Source organism: Micropterus salmoides, unplaced genomic scaffold (assembly GCF_014851395.1).
Source record: "Micropterus salmoides isolate LMB-PRFRI ecotype aquatic unplaced genomic scaffold, ASM1485139v1 Ms_hic_scaffold_19, whole genome shotgun sequence".
NCBI classification, from domain to species: Eukaryota; Metazoa; Chordata; class Actinopteri; order Centrarchiformes; family Centrarchidae; genus Micropterus; species Micropterus salmoides.
Genome location: NW_024041039.1, coordinates 28657590 through 28678557, shown reverse-complemented (window position 1 = coordinate 28678557; position 20968 = coordinate 28657590). Strand labels below are relative to the sequence as shown.

Sequence of the window (20968 nt, the reverse complement as noted above, 5' to 3'; positions counted from 1 at the left end):
CTCCATGCTCTGGACACTACACTGACGGACACAGCAAACCTTCTTGCCACAGCTCCCATTGATGTTGCTTCCTGGATGAGCTGCACTACCTGAGCCACTTGTGTGGGTTGTAGACTCCGTCTCATGCTACCACTAGAGTGAAAGCACCGCCAGCATTCAAAAGTGACCAAAACATCAGCCAGGAAGCAAAGGAACTGAGAAATGGTCTGTGGTCACCACCTGCAGAACCACTCCTTTATTGGGGGTGTCTTGCTAATTGCCTATAATTTCCACCTGTTGTCTATTCCATTTGCACAACAGCATGTGAAACTGATTGTCAATCAGTGTTGCTTCCCAAGTGGACAGTTTGTTGAGTGTGACTGACTTGGAGTTACATTGTGTTGTTTAAGTGTTCCCTTTATTTTTTTGAGCAGTGTATTATCTCACAGGGAAAACATATTATATAAGCCATGGAGTTGTTTTTCAATGTAAGCGCATTGCATTCACCAAAGAAAAAAAATGTAGACACCTTAACTTGTAAGTATGAGAAAATATGTAATAATTACATGATCAGGATCTCGTATTTTTCCTTACTGCTTACTGCCTCCTTAACTTGTCTCATAATTACAGGATCTCGTAATTATGAGAAAAGTTAAGGAAGCCTACACACAGAGAAATGGGGGTATCATTTCTGTTCCCTTAAGGTACATTTGTCAAAAAAGTACCCTATAAGGTACAGAAATGGTCTTTGAGGTGTTTACCGTGGACTTTTGTTTATTTTTAAAGGTACAGAATCATTGCTGACAGCAAAGGGTACATAACTGTACCTTTAACAAGCTTAAGGTACAGGCAAATGATGCATAAAATCAGTGATCCCCTGCCCCCAGGACATGAAGGTTTGGCGATGGTCCAGTGGATAAGACACATGCCGTTGGTGTGAGAGACTAACTATAGTTAGGCATCAGTCATCGCTGACCTACACTACAGAAAAAGTGTCTCATACAGATAAGGAAATAAAAGCAGATTAAAAGCAGAAACTGATAATAACTAGGCTTCCTTAATTTTTCTCATAATTACGAGAAAAGAAGTTGGGATCTCATAATTACGAGATCAGAATATCATAATTATGACATCTTATCTCATAACTACGACATTTTTTTATTATTACTACACAAAATGGTGTTTAATTTTTTTTCTGTGGAGAATGCGCTGTGCTTGTGCATCAATATTTTTCTAGTTTGTATGGCAGAAAGAGTTTTCAAATAAAGAGATATCTTGATATTAAAGGGTTTCTGTCTACAGTCATCTTCTAACAGTGCAATTACAAGATGAATGTGTCCCAAATTTAATAGTCACATTTTAGACTGCATAATGTCCAAATGAGTTCACAGACATCTTTTTAAAGGGGCTACGTGTAGTTTTTAAGGGCCTCTAGCGGTGACATTTCAGATTGTAACCACTACGTTTCCAGCATGTGTGCTCCTGCACAAGTGTTCCTGCGCATGTGCTAATGTTGACTTGTGTTTTCACCCGATGTCAATCTGATTCCTGTTTGGCCTGTAGGGCTTCAGTACATAAAATGTTTTTTTTTATCCTTACAGCCGTTTTATGGTGTTAGCAACACTGCAGCTAACAAAACGGAGGCCCATTTCGCTAGCTGCAGTGTTGATGCTGTGTGTACAGTTCAGAATCAGGAGGCCAGAGTCTCAGGAGCACACATTCAGGAAATCTGAACCAATTTCTTCACATAGGATACAGACCATAGCTGTTCCAAGCCACCAAGAAAGCAGGCCTGTGGTGAAGTTACAACCCGTTCACAAGTAGGTAATAAAACAGTGATTAATTGATAAGTGATTTCATTCAAAAACTACATACAGCCCCTTTAAAAGAACAATGGTACCCATTTTCTAATAGCAGAACAGGAATGAGCCCGAGCTAGCTGCTCAAATTTAAATAACAGTGAAACAAAGCATAATGTGTAAGTTCGCAATGCCATGTTGAATAGAAATAGTTCCAATTCAGTGCTGCACCTTGACCAATCAGAGATTATCAAGCCCCAAATCAACCTGCCAGGAGTCACTTTTCACTGGTATTGGACTTCATGAAGTATGATGAAGTAGCCTACTGGATATAGAAGTTAGGCACCAGTGACAAGATGAATGGAGTCCTACAGGCCCTGGTCACCCTCTATGACAAACTGTACAGTAATATTCTCAACTGGATGAAACCTGACGTCAGAGGATCAGTGGTGACACACATACTGAACTTTCTTCATGATTTCCTTGAACCAGAACGGACTAAATTGGACTACTGGTCGCTCTCTTGTGCATTCTCCAGCTTAGTCGGAGAAAAGGCCTTGTCCTCTTAATCCCACTGCTCTGCACTTGCATGCTTCCTGACTGCTCCTTGGATAATTTTAGCTGGTGTTCTTGTCAGTCTCTTCAGTCCTCTCTGTCTTCTGGCTCTGCTCTTCTAGGACTATCACACAGCTGGGTTTTCTGTCGCTGTCTGCGCACTTGAGATGCAGTGAATGTCTGTTATTTTGGACAATTATGGGTTTGATATGTTTTTCATCAGTCTGTGTGATTAAAATTGTGTTGGTGCTGGAAGTGTCTGTTTTTAAGTTGTTGAGTGTGCTGGTGTGTGTGAGCAGCATCACGGTTGGATGGCCATTGTTCTCGTCGGTGGCGACCTCGTTGGAATCAGTGGCTGGGTTGCTGGGGCTGGCATTGCCGCGGCGACAGCAGCAGCAGAGCATCCTGTTAACAGGCCGAAATATGGCTCTGTACAGGCCGCGGCGGGCACTTTCACTTACGAAGCAGTAGAGAGCGGGGTCAGCCACGCAGTTCAGGGTGGTCAACAACAGCGACAAGTGGTAGTAGTTAAATATTCCTGAAAAATAAGAATGCAGACCACATGGCTAAGACAAAGAAGCTTTCCTCCTTAAACACTAGATTGCTTTGTAGATAAGAACCTGTACCTGCGATAAAGTTGCAGTCCTTCTCCAGCAGGGTGCGTACTAACAGGAAGATGTGGTAGGGGGAGAAGCAGAAGAGGAATATGAGAATGGTGCTGCTGACTAACTGCCTTATCCTCATCTTCTGATCCGGCTGTGTGCCAGTGCTCCGACCCACGGCACGAAGGACACACAGGTAGCTGATCTGGTCAGAAAAAACATGCACCAGGATCACTGCCATGATAACTAACTTGACTTCGTATCTCTATTGACTTATGTCCCTTTCTTCTTGCTCCATGTTGCATCTCATTCATTTACACAGTTTAACTGACAACAGGGTTACACGTCTGAAGATAATAAGTAATAGAGTTTTGCATGCTCAAGGTAGTGTACACAAAGCGAAAATAAGAAAACATGTATTAATTCGTTACACAAGGCTGTAGATTTGCAGTTTTCAACTCAAATTTGATTAAAATGCAATAAGATGTGATCAGTAATAGATTTGTAAAACAGTTATCCCACCGATAGAATGGCCAGTGGGAACATGAAACCAATAGTGAAGCGGTAGTAGTTGATTGGATACTCCCACGGCTTCATGGGGTAGTGCTCGAAGCACACTGATTGGTTCTTGTGGTTTTGGCTCAGTTCTTTATGGCGGAAGAAAACTATGCCCACAGCGATTTCTTTCAGCCAGATGATGGCGCTAACGAGCCATGCAGCAGTCATAGAGCGGAGAGAGGTGAACCTGGAGACAGAAAAAAGACATCAGGTAATTAGCATTAAATAAACAAATTAGGTTGTTAATTGATAAAACTGCATAAGCACGGAGGAACAATGGTGAAAAGTTGAAGGAGCGGAGGTAACAGTGGTGGTGACCCGCTGCTTGCATTTTTATCATACCAAATCAAAATTACCGTAACGGATGGACCACAGCTAGGTAGCGATCCAGACTGATACAGCACAGGAAACCAATGCTGATGTAGATGTTCTCATAGAGCAGGAAGCCACACAGTTGACACAACCATTCCCTGTGACGCCAGTCATCATCCTGAAACAACACAAAGTACATAAACACTAGCCTCTAAACAACAGATGCACTTTTCAAAAACAAGTTACAAAGTGCTTTAACAAGTGTAAAGACAATAATACCCAAGAGACAATAATACAAAAACAATACAAGATAAAAGCAAGAAAACAATGAAAAGACTAAAACACACGTTTAAGATAAATATAAAATTAGTAAAATACAATAAAATAAAAGGGATAAAATAAAGTCAAATAAGATCAGGAAAGACTCTCCTATAAAAGTATGTTTTAAGAAGGGACTTAAAAGAGTTCACTGACTCAGCTGACATGATTTCCTCAGGCAGGCTGTTCCAGAGCCTCGGGGCCCTGACAGAAAACGCTCTGTCCCCTTTAGTTTTCAGTCGAGACTCTGGAACAGACATCAGACCTCTGCCCGAGGATCTCAAGGTACGTGCTGGTGTGTATGGGACTAAAAGTTCAGAAATAAATAAACAGGGTCTAAAAATAAATAAATAAAAAATTAAGTGCCCCATGCAAAAAAACAGTCTCTGGGTTCACACACAGTTTCTGGGAGGAACATTCAGTTATTAATTATATTTAATTACTATTCACATGGCTTTTTTGTTTCCTGGTAAAGTAATAAATATGTTGTTTGTCATTTAATTATGTGTTTTTTTCAATAGTAACAACAGCAACAACAATAATAATCAACAATATTCAGGGCAGATAGCCAACTCATTTTTGATGGGGCGGTAAGGGACCTAGAGAATGGATAGGGGGGTGCTGGCCCAAAAAAAGTTGAGAACCACTGACACAAAGTAATTACTTTGTGTATAACGTAACAACCTATTACATTTTGTGATGGTATTATATTATGATGTCAGTGGCAACTTTTAAATTAAAAATGTGACATACTGTGTATTGAAATAATAATCCAAAATGGACAGCATGGCCTCCAGCTTGGTCCAAGGCATTGTGTCTGTGGGAAGCCAAGGAGGGATGATGACCTGGTTTTTAGATTAGGAACTCTAACTATGTTAGTACATTTTTTCATTAAACATTGCCACTGACATCATAATGTTAGGATCACAAAATGTAAAAAGTTATTGCATAATACACAAAAAGTTATTCTGTTATGTGCTCAACATCTGTGTCCAATTATTTGCAGGTTAATATCCATCACTCATTTTTTATTACATTTTTTATTACATATGGTTATGTACAGTACAGCTTGCAGGATTCAAATATTTAAATTGTAGGAAAGTAGATGTTTTAGTGTTACAGGGTTATTGCATAGGGATAGTTTTTTTACATTATATGACCAAAACTGCTCATCTGAGCGATGGCCTGTGAAAGGTTGGAGCAGGTTGTGTTCAGGGTGGGATAATGTTCCCTGACCGTGCCCTGACTCTGGAGATGTATGTCCTGAATGGAGAGCCAGACAGGACCAATGATGTTTTCAGCAGTCCTTTTGTGTGTGTTGGTAATTGAAGGGGTTAGTGGCTGTGCCAACTCCTTTGTAGGGTTTTTCCTGGCTGTAAATTACAAAGTAGATTTTGTCAGACTGGGACTATGACTGGCAATCCTGCTAAATAAGCGACCACTGCAACGGTTTGTCTCTTTATGTCCTGTTTGGTGGTAGATTCAAACCAGACAGTGATGGACATGCAGACTTGATAGTAGTATAGAACTGGACGATAAGGAGCCCCTGAGGCAGGTTCCTGAGCTGGCACAAGAAGTACATCCTCTGCTGGAGTCAATGCTGGATGGCCACTTTAGGTCCTGGGTGATTGTGGATACCTGAAGCCTTCACAATAGACACAGTGCTGCTGAGTATGGTGAAAGGGGGCTCCCCCTTAAGTCCACTGTCGATCTTTTAGGTGTGTTTAGCTCCAGGTTGAAATTATTTGGATTTGATCTGTATGCAGACTCATCACTGTCCTGGATGGTTTTGACTGCAGAGCTCCACAAACAGGATCCTTGCATATGTCCCTAGCGAGTGAAGGTTGCCAGATGTAGGACAGTCCCATGTTGACTGCATCAACGACTGACCTGTTTGACCTTCTAGGCAAACTACAGGGGGTCCAGCAGGAGGCCTGTGATGTCCTTCAGATGGGCCAACACCAGCTGCTCAAAGGATTTTATGATCACAGACATCAGGGCGACAGGCCTGTAGCCATTGAATTGAGGATTTCTTGGGGACCGTTGGCTGAAACACTTTTTTTCCCCTCAGCTTTTCAGTGTAACTTCTCTTTACTACTCTGATCTCCTTTGTCAGTGTGATTCTGGTCTGATTATACAGGTTTCTGTCCCCCCATCAGTCCTCACAAAAGCTGATATAAAATGTCACAGTGTCAGTGAGTTCACCTAGGGCTGTCAGGCCAGAGGTGGGATGTAAACACAGAGCAGAATAAAGAAGGAAATCTCCCACTGTGAATAGAACAGTTTACACTTGATCAAAATAGACCCTAAGTGAGGAGTGCATGTGTCCTCTTTTCTTTGATAGCTCCATTACACAGCCCCTTTAGAGGAGTTGGAAGCCTAGCAGATGTAGTGTGCTATCAGAAATGTGCTCACAGGGCAGCAGATCTAGAAAAGTCTGTGTATTTGCTCTGTTGAGAAGCAGCAGTCTACCCATTTTGTTGGCCAGAGAGCGGACGTTCGTCAGATGTATTGACAGGAGCGCACTTCACTCCTGCAAATCCTTTAAAGAGCTGCTGCTCCTCACAGTAAAAGCTCTGCAAAATGTTTTTGGTGAACGTGCGGAGAATAGTGATAAAGTCTGACAAGTGAATGTTCAAAAAGTTCCTCCTAGGGTTCTTTTGTTCTTTGTTTTTTTTTAAGTTGCTGTATTCAGCAAAATACATATATGACAAAATAAATGAGTGGTTCTCATTTACCTGAAAGATGTACTGTAGCCACAGTGGTAATGACGCCAGGTATAGCAGATCAGACACAGTGAGGTTCAATAAATAAATTCCCAGCTCATTCTTCTGCTTCAGCTGCAGAGCAGCGTGGTACAAAGAGTACAGGTTGGAGGGAACGCCAATCTACAGTCAAGAAAATCATTCATTGTGATTATTTAGATTCTCTGACATCAGGCAGTTTTTTCACATTGCCCGCCTCTTCTTCACCTGATTACTAAAGTATGTGTATAGAACACTTGCCTCCCCTCTGCTCAGACAACCCTTTAACCAAACATAAACATCCATATGAAATGATTCTGCACAATCCCAGATGACATTCAATTGTAAAATTTTAAAATCCATGCTTTCTACAACATCTGTGCATGGCTAGGGCTAGGGAAATCAAGCACAGTTGAGGTTGAGCCACCTTGACTTCCACCTCGCTCCATAAATGTTGACATTGGATGCAATTATGAAGTACAGAATTGTCCAATATGGATGTAATTCCTAAGTATACTGAGCTGGAAGAGAAGACCAGTCTAGGGCTTTTGGTGATATTAGGCACCCGCCAGGATGGAAGCCCACAGCTGAGGGTAACAGCGCCTTTCAACAGCTAGGTGTATATTTAAAGCTGAGACTTGACTGAGAAGAAAACATACTTGTGAATATTATCTATAATTTCTGCCATATTCTGCCAATTGATATCCCTAAAACGGGTCCTTTAAGTTGTAGCCTACATTTGTTTTAGGCATTCGGAATGTCAAAATAGAAAAAATTAAAATATATAGAATTTTGTTAATGAAGTGTGTTTAAATTATCAATGTTGGAAGAAAAGCCCTGTCACAGGAATAACATCTAACATAATAACAAAACATCATTTAATACTCAAGTTCTTCAGCTGGTCTGGTCACTACAACGGCATATTAGGGCCATTATACAGATAAATACAAAATTACAGAGCCAGGGGAGGAGAGTAATATGACAAGAATAGTCGTAAATTTACAAGAAAACTCAAATATTTTCTGAGATTAAGTCACAAATATACAAGAAAAAAAATGTTTAGATGTGCTTTTGGTATGAAATGCTCTGTACTCTATTTAAAGCAGGGTATGCAGAATTTAATGTAAGCTACTCTCACCAACCAGTATAATGAAATACTTCCTTCTGTTCAAAGACAAAAGCAAGACCACTTTAATCTCAGAGAACATCCTCATTTTTTCATTGGCTTGAGAAAACTACGCTCTGCACGCAGAAAAACACTACAGACAGCATTTTTAACTCAAATATGAATTTTACAATTGGAATTGCATGAGGGGCGGCACCGAACGCCCTTAACTGACCACATGCCACTGCCTAAACGCCATGTCTTTGAACCGTGGGTGGACACAGGGGCATCCAGAGGAGACCCCATAAGGTCAACAGATTTATGTGACACTGTGTCACTGCCCAGCATCATACCTTATGAACTCAAAAATCAAACATTAGACCATTCTTGTGAACTAAACATGACCCCACAGTTGCATCATAAGACTTCTTATGCTGCAATTTGCACACATTAACTTAGCTTGTTCTTTAAGCGTCACTTCTACTGTTTTAGGTCTTAAGGAGGAACTAGACTTTCTAGAGATTGAGACGTGATAGTTTTTTTATACCACTCTGACCTCAATTTGGAATCAAACCATTTTCCATTAGCTATGCACTTTTCTAAAGTTTCGTTCAGGTATTCAAGGTGTACACACACACTTACCAATAGTACGAGGATATACACACTGGAGAAGAGGTACTGGTGGATTTCATGGCTGATTGTGCAATTAATCACATCCTCTTCAGACATGTTGAACACCATCATAACACACCCCACTCACACTCAAGTTACTCCACACACTCACATGAATGTTTTCAGATATGTTCACACATACACTTAACTATAACGTCACAGACACACAAATCTTCACGTTGGTTGAGCACTCAGCGATGGCTTAAACTTGTCTCATCGGGTTGAGTATTTGGCGTCTCTGATTGGTAGTCCACGTTCATTTGGTCGCTGTGGAACAAAAAGCAGAGCTTTTTAGAGATTAGAAACATTTTACTGTACATTAGATTTGGTCCTTGGTGATGATTCTTTGATATAAAGAGCATTTAAGTTTAGCGTTTTAGCATGCTAGCATTTGCTGAATTTGCATTAGCTGAGGCTGGCGGGAATGTCATTGGTTTCTCAGGTGTTTTTTTATAAACCAAAGTAGCGGACAGAGTAAAATTGTGACCTGATGATGGTGCTAGATGAAAAGTCAGAACAGAGGAGAACATGCATGTCTGTACCAAATGTCATGGCAATCCTTTACATTAAAATGTAACCAATCCATCCTGTTGTTTTTTGAGATAGTTCACTGAACTGTTCACTTAAAAGTTTGTGTGGGTTGCGAATTGCAGCAGAGTATTCACGTGCTCCTCGGATGGTCCCATACTCATTCCCTACTCATTCTCCCGACTTCAGTGTGTGTTCATGTGCTCTTAAGTCGGAATGTGGAGTCAACATGGACGCAACTACAAAGATGTGTTGGATTAGCATTATCAGAACGTATAAACAATACACAGATATCTAGATCACTCTACATGGACAGCAAACTAAATGTTAAAACCATATTACAAATGATATGTTTGCAAAATATGTACAATGGGTAAGTATTTGATACACTGCTGATTTTGCAGGTTTTCCTACTTACAAAGCAGAACTTAATATTTGGTACAGAAACCTTTGTTTTCAATCACAGAGATCATACGTTTCCTGTAGTTCTTGACCAGGTTTGCACACTGCAGCAGGGATTTTGGCCCACTCCTCCATACAGACCTTCAGGTTTCGGGGCTGTCGCTGGGCAATACGGACTTTCAGCTCCCTCCAAAGATTTTCTATTGGGTTCTGGTCTGGAGACTGGCTAGGACCTCCAGGACCTTGAGATGCTTCTTACGGAGCCACTCCTTAGTGGCCCTGGCTGTGTGTTTCGGGTCGTTGTCATGCTGGAAGACCCAGCCACGACCCATCTTCAATGCTCTTACTGAGGGAAGGAGGTTGTCGGCCAAGATCTTGCGATACATGGCCCCATCCATCCTCCCCTCAATACGGTGCAGTCGTCCTGTCCCCTTTGCAGAAAAGCATTCCCAAAGAATGATGTTTCCACCTCCATGCTTCACGGTTAGGATGGTGTTCTTGGGGTTGTACTCATCCTTCTCCCTCCAAACACGGCGAGTGGAGTTTAGATCATAAAGCTCTATTTTTGTTTCATCACACCACATGACCTTCTCCCATTCCTCCTCTGGATCATCCAGATGGTCACTGGCAAACTTCAGACGGGCCTGGACATGCACTGGCTTGAGCAGGGGGACCTTGCGTGCAGGATTTTAATCCATGACGGTGTCAGTAGTAGTGTGTTACTAATGGTTTTCTTTGAGACTGTGGTCCCAGCTCTCTTCAGGTCATTGACCAGGTCCTGCCGTGTAGTTCTGAGCTGATCCCTCACCTTCCTCATCATCATTGATGACCCACGAGGTGAGATCTTGCATGGAGCCCCAGACCGAGGGTGATCCGTCTTGAACTTCTTCCATTTCCTAATAATTGCGCCAACAGTTGTTGCCTTCTCACCAAGCTGCTTGCCTGTTGTCCTGTAGCCCATCCCAGCTTTGTGCAGGTCTACAGTTTTATCCCTGATGTCCTTACACAGCTCTCTGTCTGTCTCTGTCTCAGAGTCTGATTGAGTGTGTGGACAGGTGTCTTTTCTACAGGTAACGAGTTCAAACAGGTGCAGTTAATACAGGTAATGAGTGGAGAACAGGAGGGCTTCTTAAAGAAGAACTAACAGGTCTGTGAGAGCCGGAATTCTTACTGGTTGGTTGGTGATCAAATACTTATGTCATGCAATAAAATGCAAATTAATTATTTAAAAATCATACAATGTGATTTTCTGGATTCCGTTTCTCACAGTTGAAGTGTACCTATGATAAAAATTACAGACCTCTACATGCTTTGTAAGTAGGAGAACCTGCACTCAATCTTTATGTCCCACTTTTTTTCTCCTTTTGAAATAAAGATAGGAGGAGAAAAAAAAGATTCTTATTATTCCTACACCACACAAATGCACCATTAGTTACCGCTCACCCCTCCCTTTCTAAGCGTGCAGGAGGAGCTACAGTGGCCGACATGCTCTGTCGGCTCTTCTGCTAAATAATACGTGTGGGCCTCCATTTGTCCAAATTTCACTTCTCTTCTTACTTCTAATAAACCAGACGACTACTACTACCAACATTACTTCTTGTTGTTGTTGTTCGTCTTTTTCTTTGTACATTTTCAACGTAGCAATGAAACGTGCTCTGTAGAGGAGTTTGTCAATTTGGGTTACTGTAGAAACATGGCGGCGTAACATGGCGACTTCCATGTAAGAGGACCCGCAGTGTATGTAGATAGAAATGTCTCATTCTAAGGTAATAAAAACACAACAGTTCATTATGTAAGGTCTTTATACACCACTGTAAACATATTTATGGATCTTATATTGCATTTCTGTCAATAAATCCTAATATTAAATTAGGAATATCGAAATATTACACACTAAACCTTGAAACCAACCTCATGGAGGTGCTAGTAGAAAAGTCAGGGGATCACCAAAGTTGTCAGGATTCATTATTCAAAACAAAATCATCTAACCATATTCACTTAGCACAGCTTATACTGTTCTGTGTGTGTTCCTGTTAAAACCACGACTACATCCTGTTCCCATAAGCAGTTTCCATTTCGTCATAATTTAACTAAAGCTGATTGTGTCAGTGACTAAAGTCTATCACTGCCGTCATTAGTTAGAGATTAGTAGAATTACGTATGCATGTATATACTATTGTTGGCATGTTGAAGAGTAGTGGTGTACAATTCATGCTGTCACTGTAAGCACACACAGATGATGAAAATGTCTAGACAATATTATTATTTCAATAACCCTACCCTGTGAAATGGGTTTTGCTTTTCAAGAAACACTACATTTTAAAGATTGCAACCTTTAACCTTGGACACTCATCGAGATCAAAAGGAAACTAATACATAAAAGCCTTTATAAAATAAATAAGAAATGATTAGAAAGGCAACATGAGAATTCCCCCGCTACTGCTCACGTCAGCATTAGTGTTTTATCAGTGCGCCTAGCAAAAAGAATAAAACCATAGTCAGAACTTACTCATCCAAGAAAAAACCTGCACTGAGGTCTACGCCATCATTCACCCAGCGTGCTTATTACAGCTGAAGCAGCTCCAGCTCCACCTTAATGCATCTATTTTACCATTAGCTGGTTTGGTCGTCCATCCTGCATCTGTACCACATCACTACTTCAGCAGCAGCCACTGCAGTGATAGCTGCTCGTGATGCATGTTTCAGGATGTTTGGTAACATCACACACAGGAAGCACTGTTTTTATATTAAGTCAGTGTTACGCTCTTAATGTTGTATGATATCGTATTGTTCACACTCAGACATAAATACTATTCAATGTGAATAACAGGCTGTTTAACGGGCCTTTTGATGTAATATACTACACACACCTCATTACATATGTATTTGCACTGTGGGCCCGTATTTAACTCACTCATGGACTAAACATAGTTTCACAGTTCACTTGAGTAAGAACAATTCAGGAAAATTCGTCATGTAAGCATAATATATACAGAAAAATTTAAATAAAGGCCTCAAATTCGATTTCAGTTTTAGCTCATGCCCTGTAGTGCCGTCTTTCCATGTAAAGTGCAGTAGATATTGTAAAAAAACAACCACACCTAAAACATGCAGCATCACAACAAGCTGCTACCAAGCTAAGGTTCTACTGAACGGCCAGCAGGGGGCGACTCTTCTGGTTGCAAAAAGAAGTCCAGTTCCATTAGAAATAATAGTAAAATGTCCTTACTTCTCACCTGATTTATTACCTCAGTAAACACTTGTAAACACACTCCTGATGAGTTTATTTTAAATGTTACCATATTTTAAGATAGGCCTAAACTTAATTATATGTTGTGTGTAGCACGAAGGAACTACAAATTGAATTACTTGTACCTTGACAAGTCATTACCATGGCGACCTGTCAATCAGGCTAGAGTGACTCGTACCCACGGCACTGTGTAAATTTAACCAGCGCCATTGAAAAAGCTTATTAGAAGTTGGCTGTTCTGGTGAGTACATTTAGTTTTAAGACTGTGGTTCGCTAGACCAGTGGTTCTTAACCTGGGGGTCGGGACCCCCCTGGTCCCGTGAGGGTCGCGAGAATGCTACTATAGACACAAAAATATAACTAGACGGACTATAGTAGTGAATGGAATCACTTTGGGTTAACACTGTAAATATTTTGCACTGTTTAATCCAGTAGGTGGCGGTATTAAGAAGAATCAGGCCCCGATCAGACAGAAAGCGACGCCTACGCTGCTTAGATCATGCATACAAATATAAATGTTAAAACTTTTGTCAGTATGGTCATGCTACACATGGATAGATCAGTTAGATTCTCCACAATTCAATCGTTCAGTTCATTTTACGGAAACATTAAGCACATCAGTACTATTAATTTTGAGAGATTAAAAAAAGTGGTGACTCACTACAAGCGGTCATAAAGTCAGTATGTGTCTATTCCTCTTGATTATTCATATATTAATCCAAGTTTAAATTATTATTTGGCTTTCATCCTTTCTAAGAAAGGCTACCATCTCACTCTCTCTCTCCTAATTTGATACAAGTAATATACATACTGGTTTAAATAAACAATTTGATAGTTGCCTATATCCCATCTTTGCTGAGCAAGAGGTTTATGTGAAGGGAACTGAAGGCCTGTCCCAAATATGTAAGGATGTGAAGTATTTACTTTGAGTTATGTCCATTGACCGTGTTAGAACAAATCAGTCAGTGAAAGTTAGCTGGATTTATGAATAGTATCTAAATGCAGCGTTGCTTCCTCTCTGTGAACTCCAGCTTGAACATAACAGAGTCAATGGACAGTGAAGCTTCTGAGTATAACCTCCCCTATATTCCTTTGCTTTGGCATCCCAACCTCTTAAGAATGGCTCCATAATAACAGACTATAAAACCATTTACTGCCATTTAAAACAACACACTTAAACCACAGGCATCATCTCTCCTTCTCTCACTCAGTTTGTCCTTCTGTGTGACTGTCTATCTCTCTGCTCTTCCTAAATAAACCACTGTCAGCTTTAGGCACAGCTGGATCTATTGTGCATTCCTTAAGAGTCAAGCTAACCCATGCTTTTAACCCTTATTCAACCAGGTGACTGGAATAAATTACAATTCATACACATCTCGTGATTTGGTTTAAAAATTAAAAATGACGGACTGTGAAATGTACTCGTTTGTAGAAAAAGTTATTTGCTCTGCACACGTTCACTTATTGACCCCACCATAGAGGAGTACACTGGTGAAGAAAATCCACAGAGATGACATGTGTAAGCACATAACAGCAATGTTTAACCAACAGAACAGTGATCTGATCAGGTGTAAGGCAGAGTCAGACAGAGTCGTAGGCATAGACAGTGCAGACCGCACAGCTGCACTGGGGCTCTTCACAGGAGCGGCACTGCCGAATTACGGGCTGGTCATTGTCAGTTGCATGGTAAAAACGCTGTGTCATCAGGCATACTAAATACACATATCATCTCAAACCGTGTCTTTGGTGGAATTCAGGTGCTATATATACACTCATGTGAATTTCCCCCTTTGCCATGGTGTCTGACACCACAGACTTTTTACCCACAAAAGTCTGTAGCAAGCAGTAGGCCATAAGGTATACGCTGAAATATTAAAAAAAACAACATTCAACAGATTGTATTTAGTCTTATTTTCTTTGGTATTCATGCCACATAGCCAACAAATGCAGTGATGATTGCTGGGTAATATGTAAATGAATGCCCAATCTTAAATTTTTATTTGATCATCTGACAAGATTCCAGAAATCGGGTGAAAATCTGACCGGTAGACCAGCAGAGCACATGTGCAAGCTTAGCAGTGATACTATTCAAACACAAAAGTTCTTTCAAGAAGAGACGGGAGAGAAAAGAACAGGAGGAGAGGGCTGCAAAGCTCCCAAATAATATTGTTTAGGATTACTGAGGACATTATCAAAGATTTCGCTCAATGCAGGCTCGTCGGATGCCTTTCAAGTAGGTGAGTACTTTACAAGTGCTTTTTCAGTGGCTTTGGTGTGGCTGGTGTGCCGCTGTTTTAAAGGCTGTTCACATTTCGGGGTCAGCTCACCGCTGAGTAGGCCTACCTGTTTAATTGTGTGGATGTGCTTGTGGGTATTAAACTGTGAGTGTGCCGTAGCTGGTCTGTATTCAGCACATGGTGTTGTGTTATGAGTAGGCCACTTTTCTTTCTTGTTCACCATGTTTTGCCTCTCTGTCGAAGAGGAATGTGGTTGTTGTGATTCGGGTGGTTATTCTACTGAAATTACCTGAAAAATGTCTACATTATTTCAGCACAGTGGACACCTCCTGCACTTTTTGACAATGACCGCACTGGCCATGCTCCTTATAACTTTCTCTTTGACTTCTGTACTTTGCAAATTCAAAAGTCTAGTTGAGACAGTCCGACTCTAAAATCCATCACATGATTCTCGCTTTAGACTCCTGCGTCCAGGCGCACACAACACAGCTGCTGCAGCAGCAGCAGCGTGTGTGTTGGAGAGAGACGCAAATAAAGAGAACTGTTGAATTTAATATGTTAATATGGAAAGAAATCAATTTAAGCAGCTTTGAATTAGGCATTTACTGCATCTAATTTTATCAGTTATTAAACAGTGGCAAAACGAGGAAACAAGGGTAATAAAATTGCCAATTAAGGGTTCCCTTCTGGACAGGAAAGCAGTGTGTGTGAGTGCTTGCTAACGGTGTAGCCCAAGGGCCCATCATAACAGCCTGCACTGGGGCCCATTGTTACTACTTTATCCCACTGGAGTCAGGTAATGATTCTATGGGGGGAGAGACCCCTTTTACATAGAAGGAGTCATGTGACATCGGACACAATGCAAAACTCTGAAATTCTAGACATGATTAGCACATTTAAGAGAAAGCTCAGCTTACTGCTACAAGTGTTGCTAACATAAACATACTACTGCAGTTCAAAGACACAGATGGCTGACATTGTCATTTTACTGTAAATGTAACTGCTCCGTACTATAGCGCCTTTCTAGTCTTTTCGACCACTCAAAGCGCTTTTACACTATATCTGCATTCACCAGTCACACACATTCATACACTGAGCCTAAGTGCTCAAATGGAAACTAACATTCACACTCACTCATACACTGGCGGAACAGCCGCCAGGGGCAATTCGGGGGTTCAGTATCTTGCCCAAAGACACTTCGACACGCAACCAGGGGGAGCCAGGGATTGAACCAATGACCTTCGGCCAACCCGCTCTACCTCCTGAGCCACAGCCGCCCCTGTAAATGCACTTATTGTCACAACAACATTAAGTACTGATTTCAAGCACTTAGCATTTACGTTAAGTAAAATACAAATGAAGCAAAACCCTGTGGGCAATTTCTTTACACATTAAACATCTTAATCTGGATGTTAGTTGGAAATTATCAATTTTAATGTATCAGTTTCTTTTCTGAACTTGATCCTTATCTAAATCACTTGTCAAAAGACAGCAGCCACAGTAAATTTCCTTTCGCGACTGTAATATTCTGTCAGGTGTAATAATGTAATAATCAAAAATCACTGGAATAGCATTGGCAGGTAACAGCAGTTCTCTAGATTTACATTGCTATTTTTATTATTTACCATGAGAAGTCAGTAAAGCCTAAATTACAGAGGGAAAATGCCAAATACTGATTACAACTAAGTTGACACTATAAGTTTTAATACTCAGCTAAACTGACAGAAAGGATGACAATGGTTGGCTGACAGTTATCAATACAAAGTGAAAATTGTCACAAATTGGGTGAGCATCCTCAACAATGACTTTACCTTTCCCCTATCAGATGACTCAAACCATGAACTTTCCCTGGACCTAACTGAGTTGTTTTTTTGCCTAAACCTAACCAAACCTTAATCAGAGCGTTGTCACATCATAAAACCTGATATATTGATTTTATTTGTAACTGTTTTGGATGGCACAAATAAATGATATCGTCTTGCTGATGGGTACAGTGGCCCTGAGAGCTCAACACACTGCAACTAGACAAGCAAATTAAGAAAACACCTTCACCAACTTGACCACACATGTGCAGAATGTGGAAACATGCTGCAAAGTGAGAAAATGTTGATTCTAGAAAATAATGTGTTGTTGTTTTATATTTGACTGAACCGACCCTTAAAAAAGCACAATAATAGTGAGACTTTCACACATGACAGAGACGTGTTGCACACAGAGTAAACTGATAACACATGACAGTGAGTGTGACATTGGCAGTGGTGTGCTGCAGACGTATGGAGAAGGCTGAAAGCATCTGTAACTATGGAGGTGAAAGCCAACAAAACCTACAGTATGTTAAACTCACATGCACAAGACGATAACTGAGTTAGTTATAACTATATCTTGTAGAAGAAAATAACCTTAATGTTTTTTTAGTGGCTGACCATGACATCAGACCCAACAAAACGAGCTAAACTTAAACAGACAAATACTGTTGAACATTTGGAGAAAACCTCTGACAATATAATGATATAGATGGCATTCATAATAATAACTTTAGTGGCGCTCCTGCTGCTCCCAGCAAACTGATTCTTCATGTGGTCAAGAGAGTTAATGTTAATAGTAAATCAATATCTGCTGTTGCAGACACCACCGGACTACAGAGCAGCTTCTTCCCCCAGGCTGTGAAACTCTTAAATGAAAACAAACAACAGAGAACGTTCACGCCGCTTATCGGTCACGTGTCTGGAGTGGGAGCTGGAATGTAGGACTAGCGCATGGGGTCTTCTCATTGTCTCCCCACTCCTCTGTCCAGCTAAGGTGGTTCGGCACTACTTTGCTGTGTTTCATGTTGTCATATAGAAGTCAGCTGCCTATTATGAAGTCTGCAACTCACTCCAAAAGTATAGTACACTAAGACTGTTATGCTTATCTGACAGAGATCATAAAATACAGCATTAGGCTGTGACAAAACAACGGACAGATGATGCAGCTGTGCCACCTGTCATATTTAAAATGACGGTTCAGAAGCAAAGAAGTGCCATTTAGTTAAATGCCTGTTGCCATGACTCCTCACTCCTCGTATCGGTTCTTCTCCTCCGCTCACATCTCAGGTGGGCGGTGGTTGGGTGGCTATGACGCAAGGAGAAGAGGTACAAACTGAGAAATGAGAGGATGGGCATATTTCTGTGAGAGAAACTTTGCTATGCAATTTTACACAGTTGGCATTTGCTCATAACCATGGTAAATATCTGCACAATATACCAGGCAAAACTATACCAGCAGAATGCACAGAGAGGAAATGTCTTCTTCTGCACCTGAGTGCAATTATTGTGTTCACATCTTCCCGAACGAATCGCACCAAGGGAGAAAAGCAACAAGACTAATAAGTGCAGGTGTGAACACACTCTTAGTAGCCAGTGTAGGGAAATCAGGATTGGTGTTACATGAGACCTTTTCTAAAAGAAGCATATATAGGGTGAATATGATTGGTCCAAGCACAGATCCTTGTGGAACTAACTTTGGCGTGAATAGAGTTATCATCGTTAACGTGTACAAACTGAGATCAATCTTTGGTTTACTTTAATGCCAATTAAATGTTCAAGTCTGTGTAATAGTGCAATTACGGTGTTCAAATCTTCCCAAACGAATCTCACCAAGGGAGAAAACCAACTGGACTCCAATTTAACAGGACTGAAAAGTGCAGGTGTGAACACACTCTTAGTAGCCAGTGTAGGGAAATCAGGATTGGTGTTACATAAGACCTTTCGGAGGACTTGGTCAGAGGCCGCATTTTGGACCACCTGTAAGCGTTTCAGGGAAGTCTTGCTGAGGCAGCTGAATAGCCAATGCAGTTGTCAAGATAGGAGGAAATAAACACACGCATAATCATTTCCATCTTAGCTAAAGACAGAATGGGCCTGAGTTTAGCAATGTTCCTCAGCTGGTAGAAACAGGAGGGAACCAAACACTTTGCTGGTCAAGATTCAAAGGCTGACCCATATTAACGGCTAGATTATGGAGGGTGGGTTTAACAGAAGGATATAAAGACGCAAGACAGATTATGGCTCTCTTGGTCTTCCTCCTCCTTTGACTGCCTCTCTCTCCTATGTTGGCATCTATTGCTCCAAAACAGAAGAGCTCACCTGTGGCCTTTTTACAGTATTGCTAAAACTGTGATTGCCTATTAAACAAATGTGCAGCATGTGTTTGCCCGTGCGAGGAGTCAGAGTGGATGGCATGACATTTGGAGCTCAGTGTTCTAGTGGTGTAATAAGGGACAATGAGCTCTTTAAGATATGACGGTGCCTGACCATTCAGGGCTTTGTAGGTGAGGAGGATTCTACATTTGGATTTCACAGGGAGTCACAGCAGAGAAGCTAATTTTGGGGAAATATGATCTCTTTTCCTAGTTATTATCAGTACATGTGCCGCAGCATTCTGGATCAACAGCTAAAGGAAGAATAGAGAACGAGGGAGAGAGGCGTTCTTTCCACAGCTGTAAATACTGCCATCATTGTGTCACAGTCTAAGATGCAAATAACATTGCCTAAATCTTAATAAAATCTTTCAACCCCGAACAATTCTACATCTAATTTATTGAAGCATCAGCTAAAGCAGCACGGCAATGTGAAACCTGCCGAAACAAACTCCAGTCGCCACTGCCAGTGATGCATGTGCTCGTCAGGAGAGAATACTGCTCTCAGAAAAGTGAAAGTGATATAGTAATGTAACAAACTTAATTAGGTACTTTTAATACCCAGTTATAAGTAAATACTTTTTTTAAGAGTAATAAGTAAAAAGTAACTTATTACATTTTCTGAGTAACACTGATTCTGCTACTTTCGTCCTGGTCTGTTGTCGCACGTTTTACTTCCTGTTTTATTGTGAAATCGTCTGTGTCTAGTGTCAGGTTTTGCTTCCCATTGTCCTGATTACCTGGTGTGTCTCACCTGTTTGCTCCTTCCCTGAACGATTAATTGCATTTGCGATATGCTTTCCAAGCGGAAAGCAGTCTGTACCTTGCCTTCTTTTTGTACAATGGCCTTGACAGAAGCTGACACTACATAAACTTTAGTGTCACAAAGGGAATGAAAGTAGCAGCCGCCATCTGTGGGTAACTTGGTGGTTGAAATTGTCGGCCTTGACAGACAGGAAAAATGCACAACAGAAAGACACATGTAGTGAGGTAAGCGTATTGTGGTGATCGGCACCTGCGTCACACACACAGCCACCAGTCAGCTCAGGAAATATACTTTACTGCTTACAGCCAGTGCACTGCTGACCAGCATCGGAGGCTGCGGGGGAGGGGAACTCCGGTGTTTGAGAATTACAAAGCTTGTCTATTAAACACGAGAGGCGACACTGTTTTTATTTTATTTTATTTTTTTGGTTTTATTTTCGTTGGCCAACATTTGAATTGAACCTCAAACTGAGTATTTTTTGTTTGCTTACTGGGATACAGAAAGATGGACTCAGTTAAGGACTCATTAATTGGTGGCTGAACGGTGGGTTTTGTATTGAGCGCTTACTTACTACTTATAACACACTGTGGTGAGTGGTCTGTAGGTAGGCTGACTTGATTATATCATTATTTACAGTTTTTCTCAATTGTTTACGCACAAATTCTGGTACTTGAGACACAATGACCACAACATGTAACTCATTCACCCACCCCCTGAACCAATTCTGCTAAACTACAAGCACAATTCCTGCTTTACACTCAAATTGCAGTTCTAAAACACACTTTTTTCACAAGGAACACCCAAACAACACCAAATATGCACACAGTCTCATCACAAGGGCAAACACCCGTCACACAGTTTTCCAATTAGCGAGAGCTTTAGCATAAAAGGGCAACAGGTGAGCTCTTCAATGGAGCAATGGATTCCAACATTGGAAACAGAGGCACAGCCAGAGGAGTGAGAG

At 41.0% G+C, this 20968-nt stretch overlaps 1 protein-coding gene across 1 annotated transcript in view; it reads right to left on the bottom strand.

Moving 5' to 3' along the window:
• Positions 1-295: 295 nt before the first annotated feature.
• The window catches only part of LOC119910855 (ovarian cancer G-protein coupled receptor 1), a 30389-nt gene continuing 9716 nt past the window's right edge, over positions 296-20968 (bottom strand). Inside the window, exons 2-7 of the mRNA XM_038729666.1 lie at positions 8615-8911; positions 6862-7011; positions 3850-3983; positions 3458-3680; positions 2960-3140; positions 296-2871 (exon numbers count right to left, since the gene is read on the bottom strand). Of these exons, the coding sequence (XP_038585594.1) occupies positions 2396-2871; positions 2960-3140; positions 3458-3680; positions 3850-3983; positions 6862-7011; positions 8615-8716 (1266 nt within the window). The 5' untranslated portion in view covers positions 8717-8911 and the 3' untranslated portion in view covers positions 296-2395. The remainder of the gene's footprint in view (positions 2872-2959; positions 3141-3457; positions 3681-3849; positions 3984-6861; positions 7012-8614; positions 8912-20968) is intronic.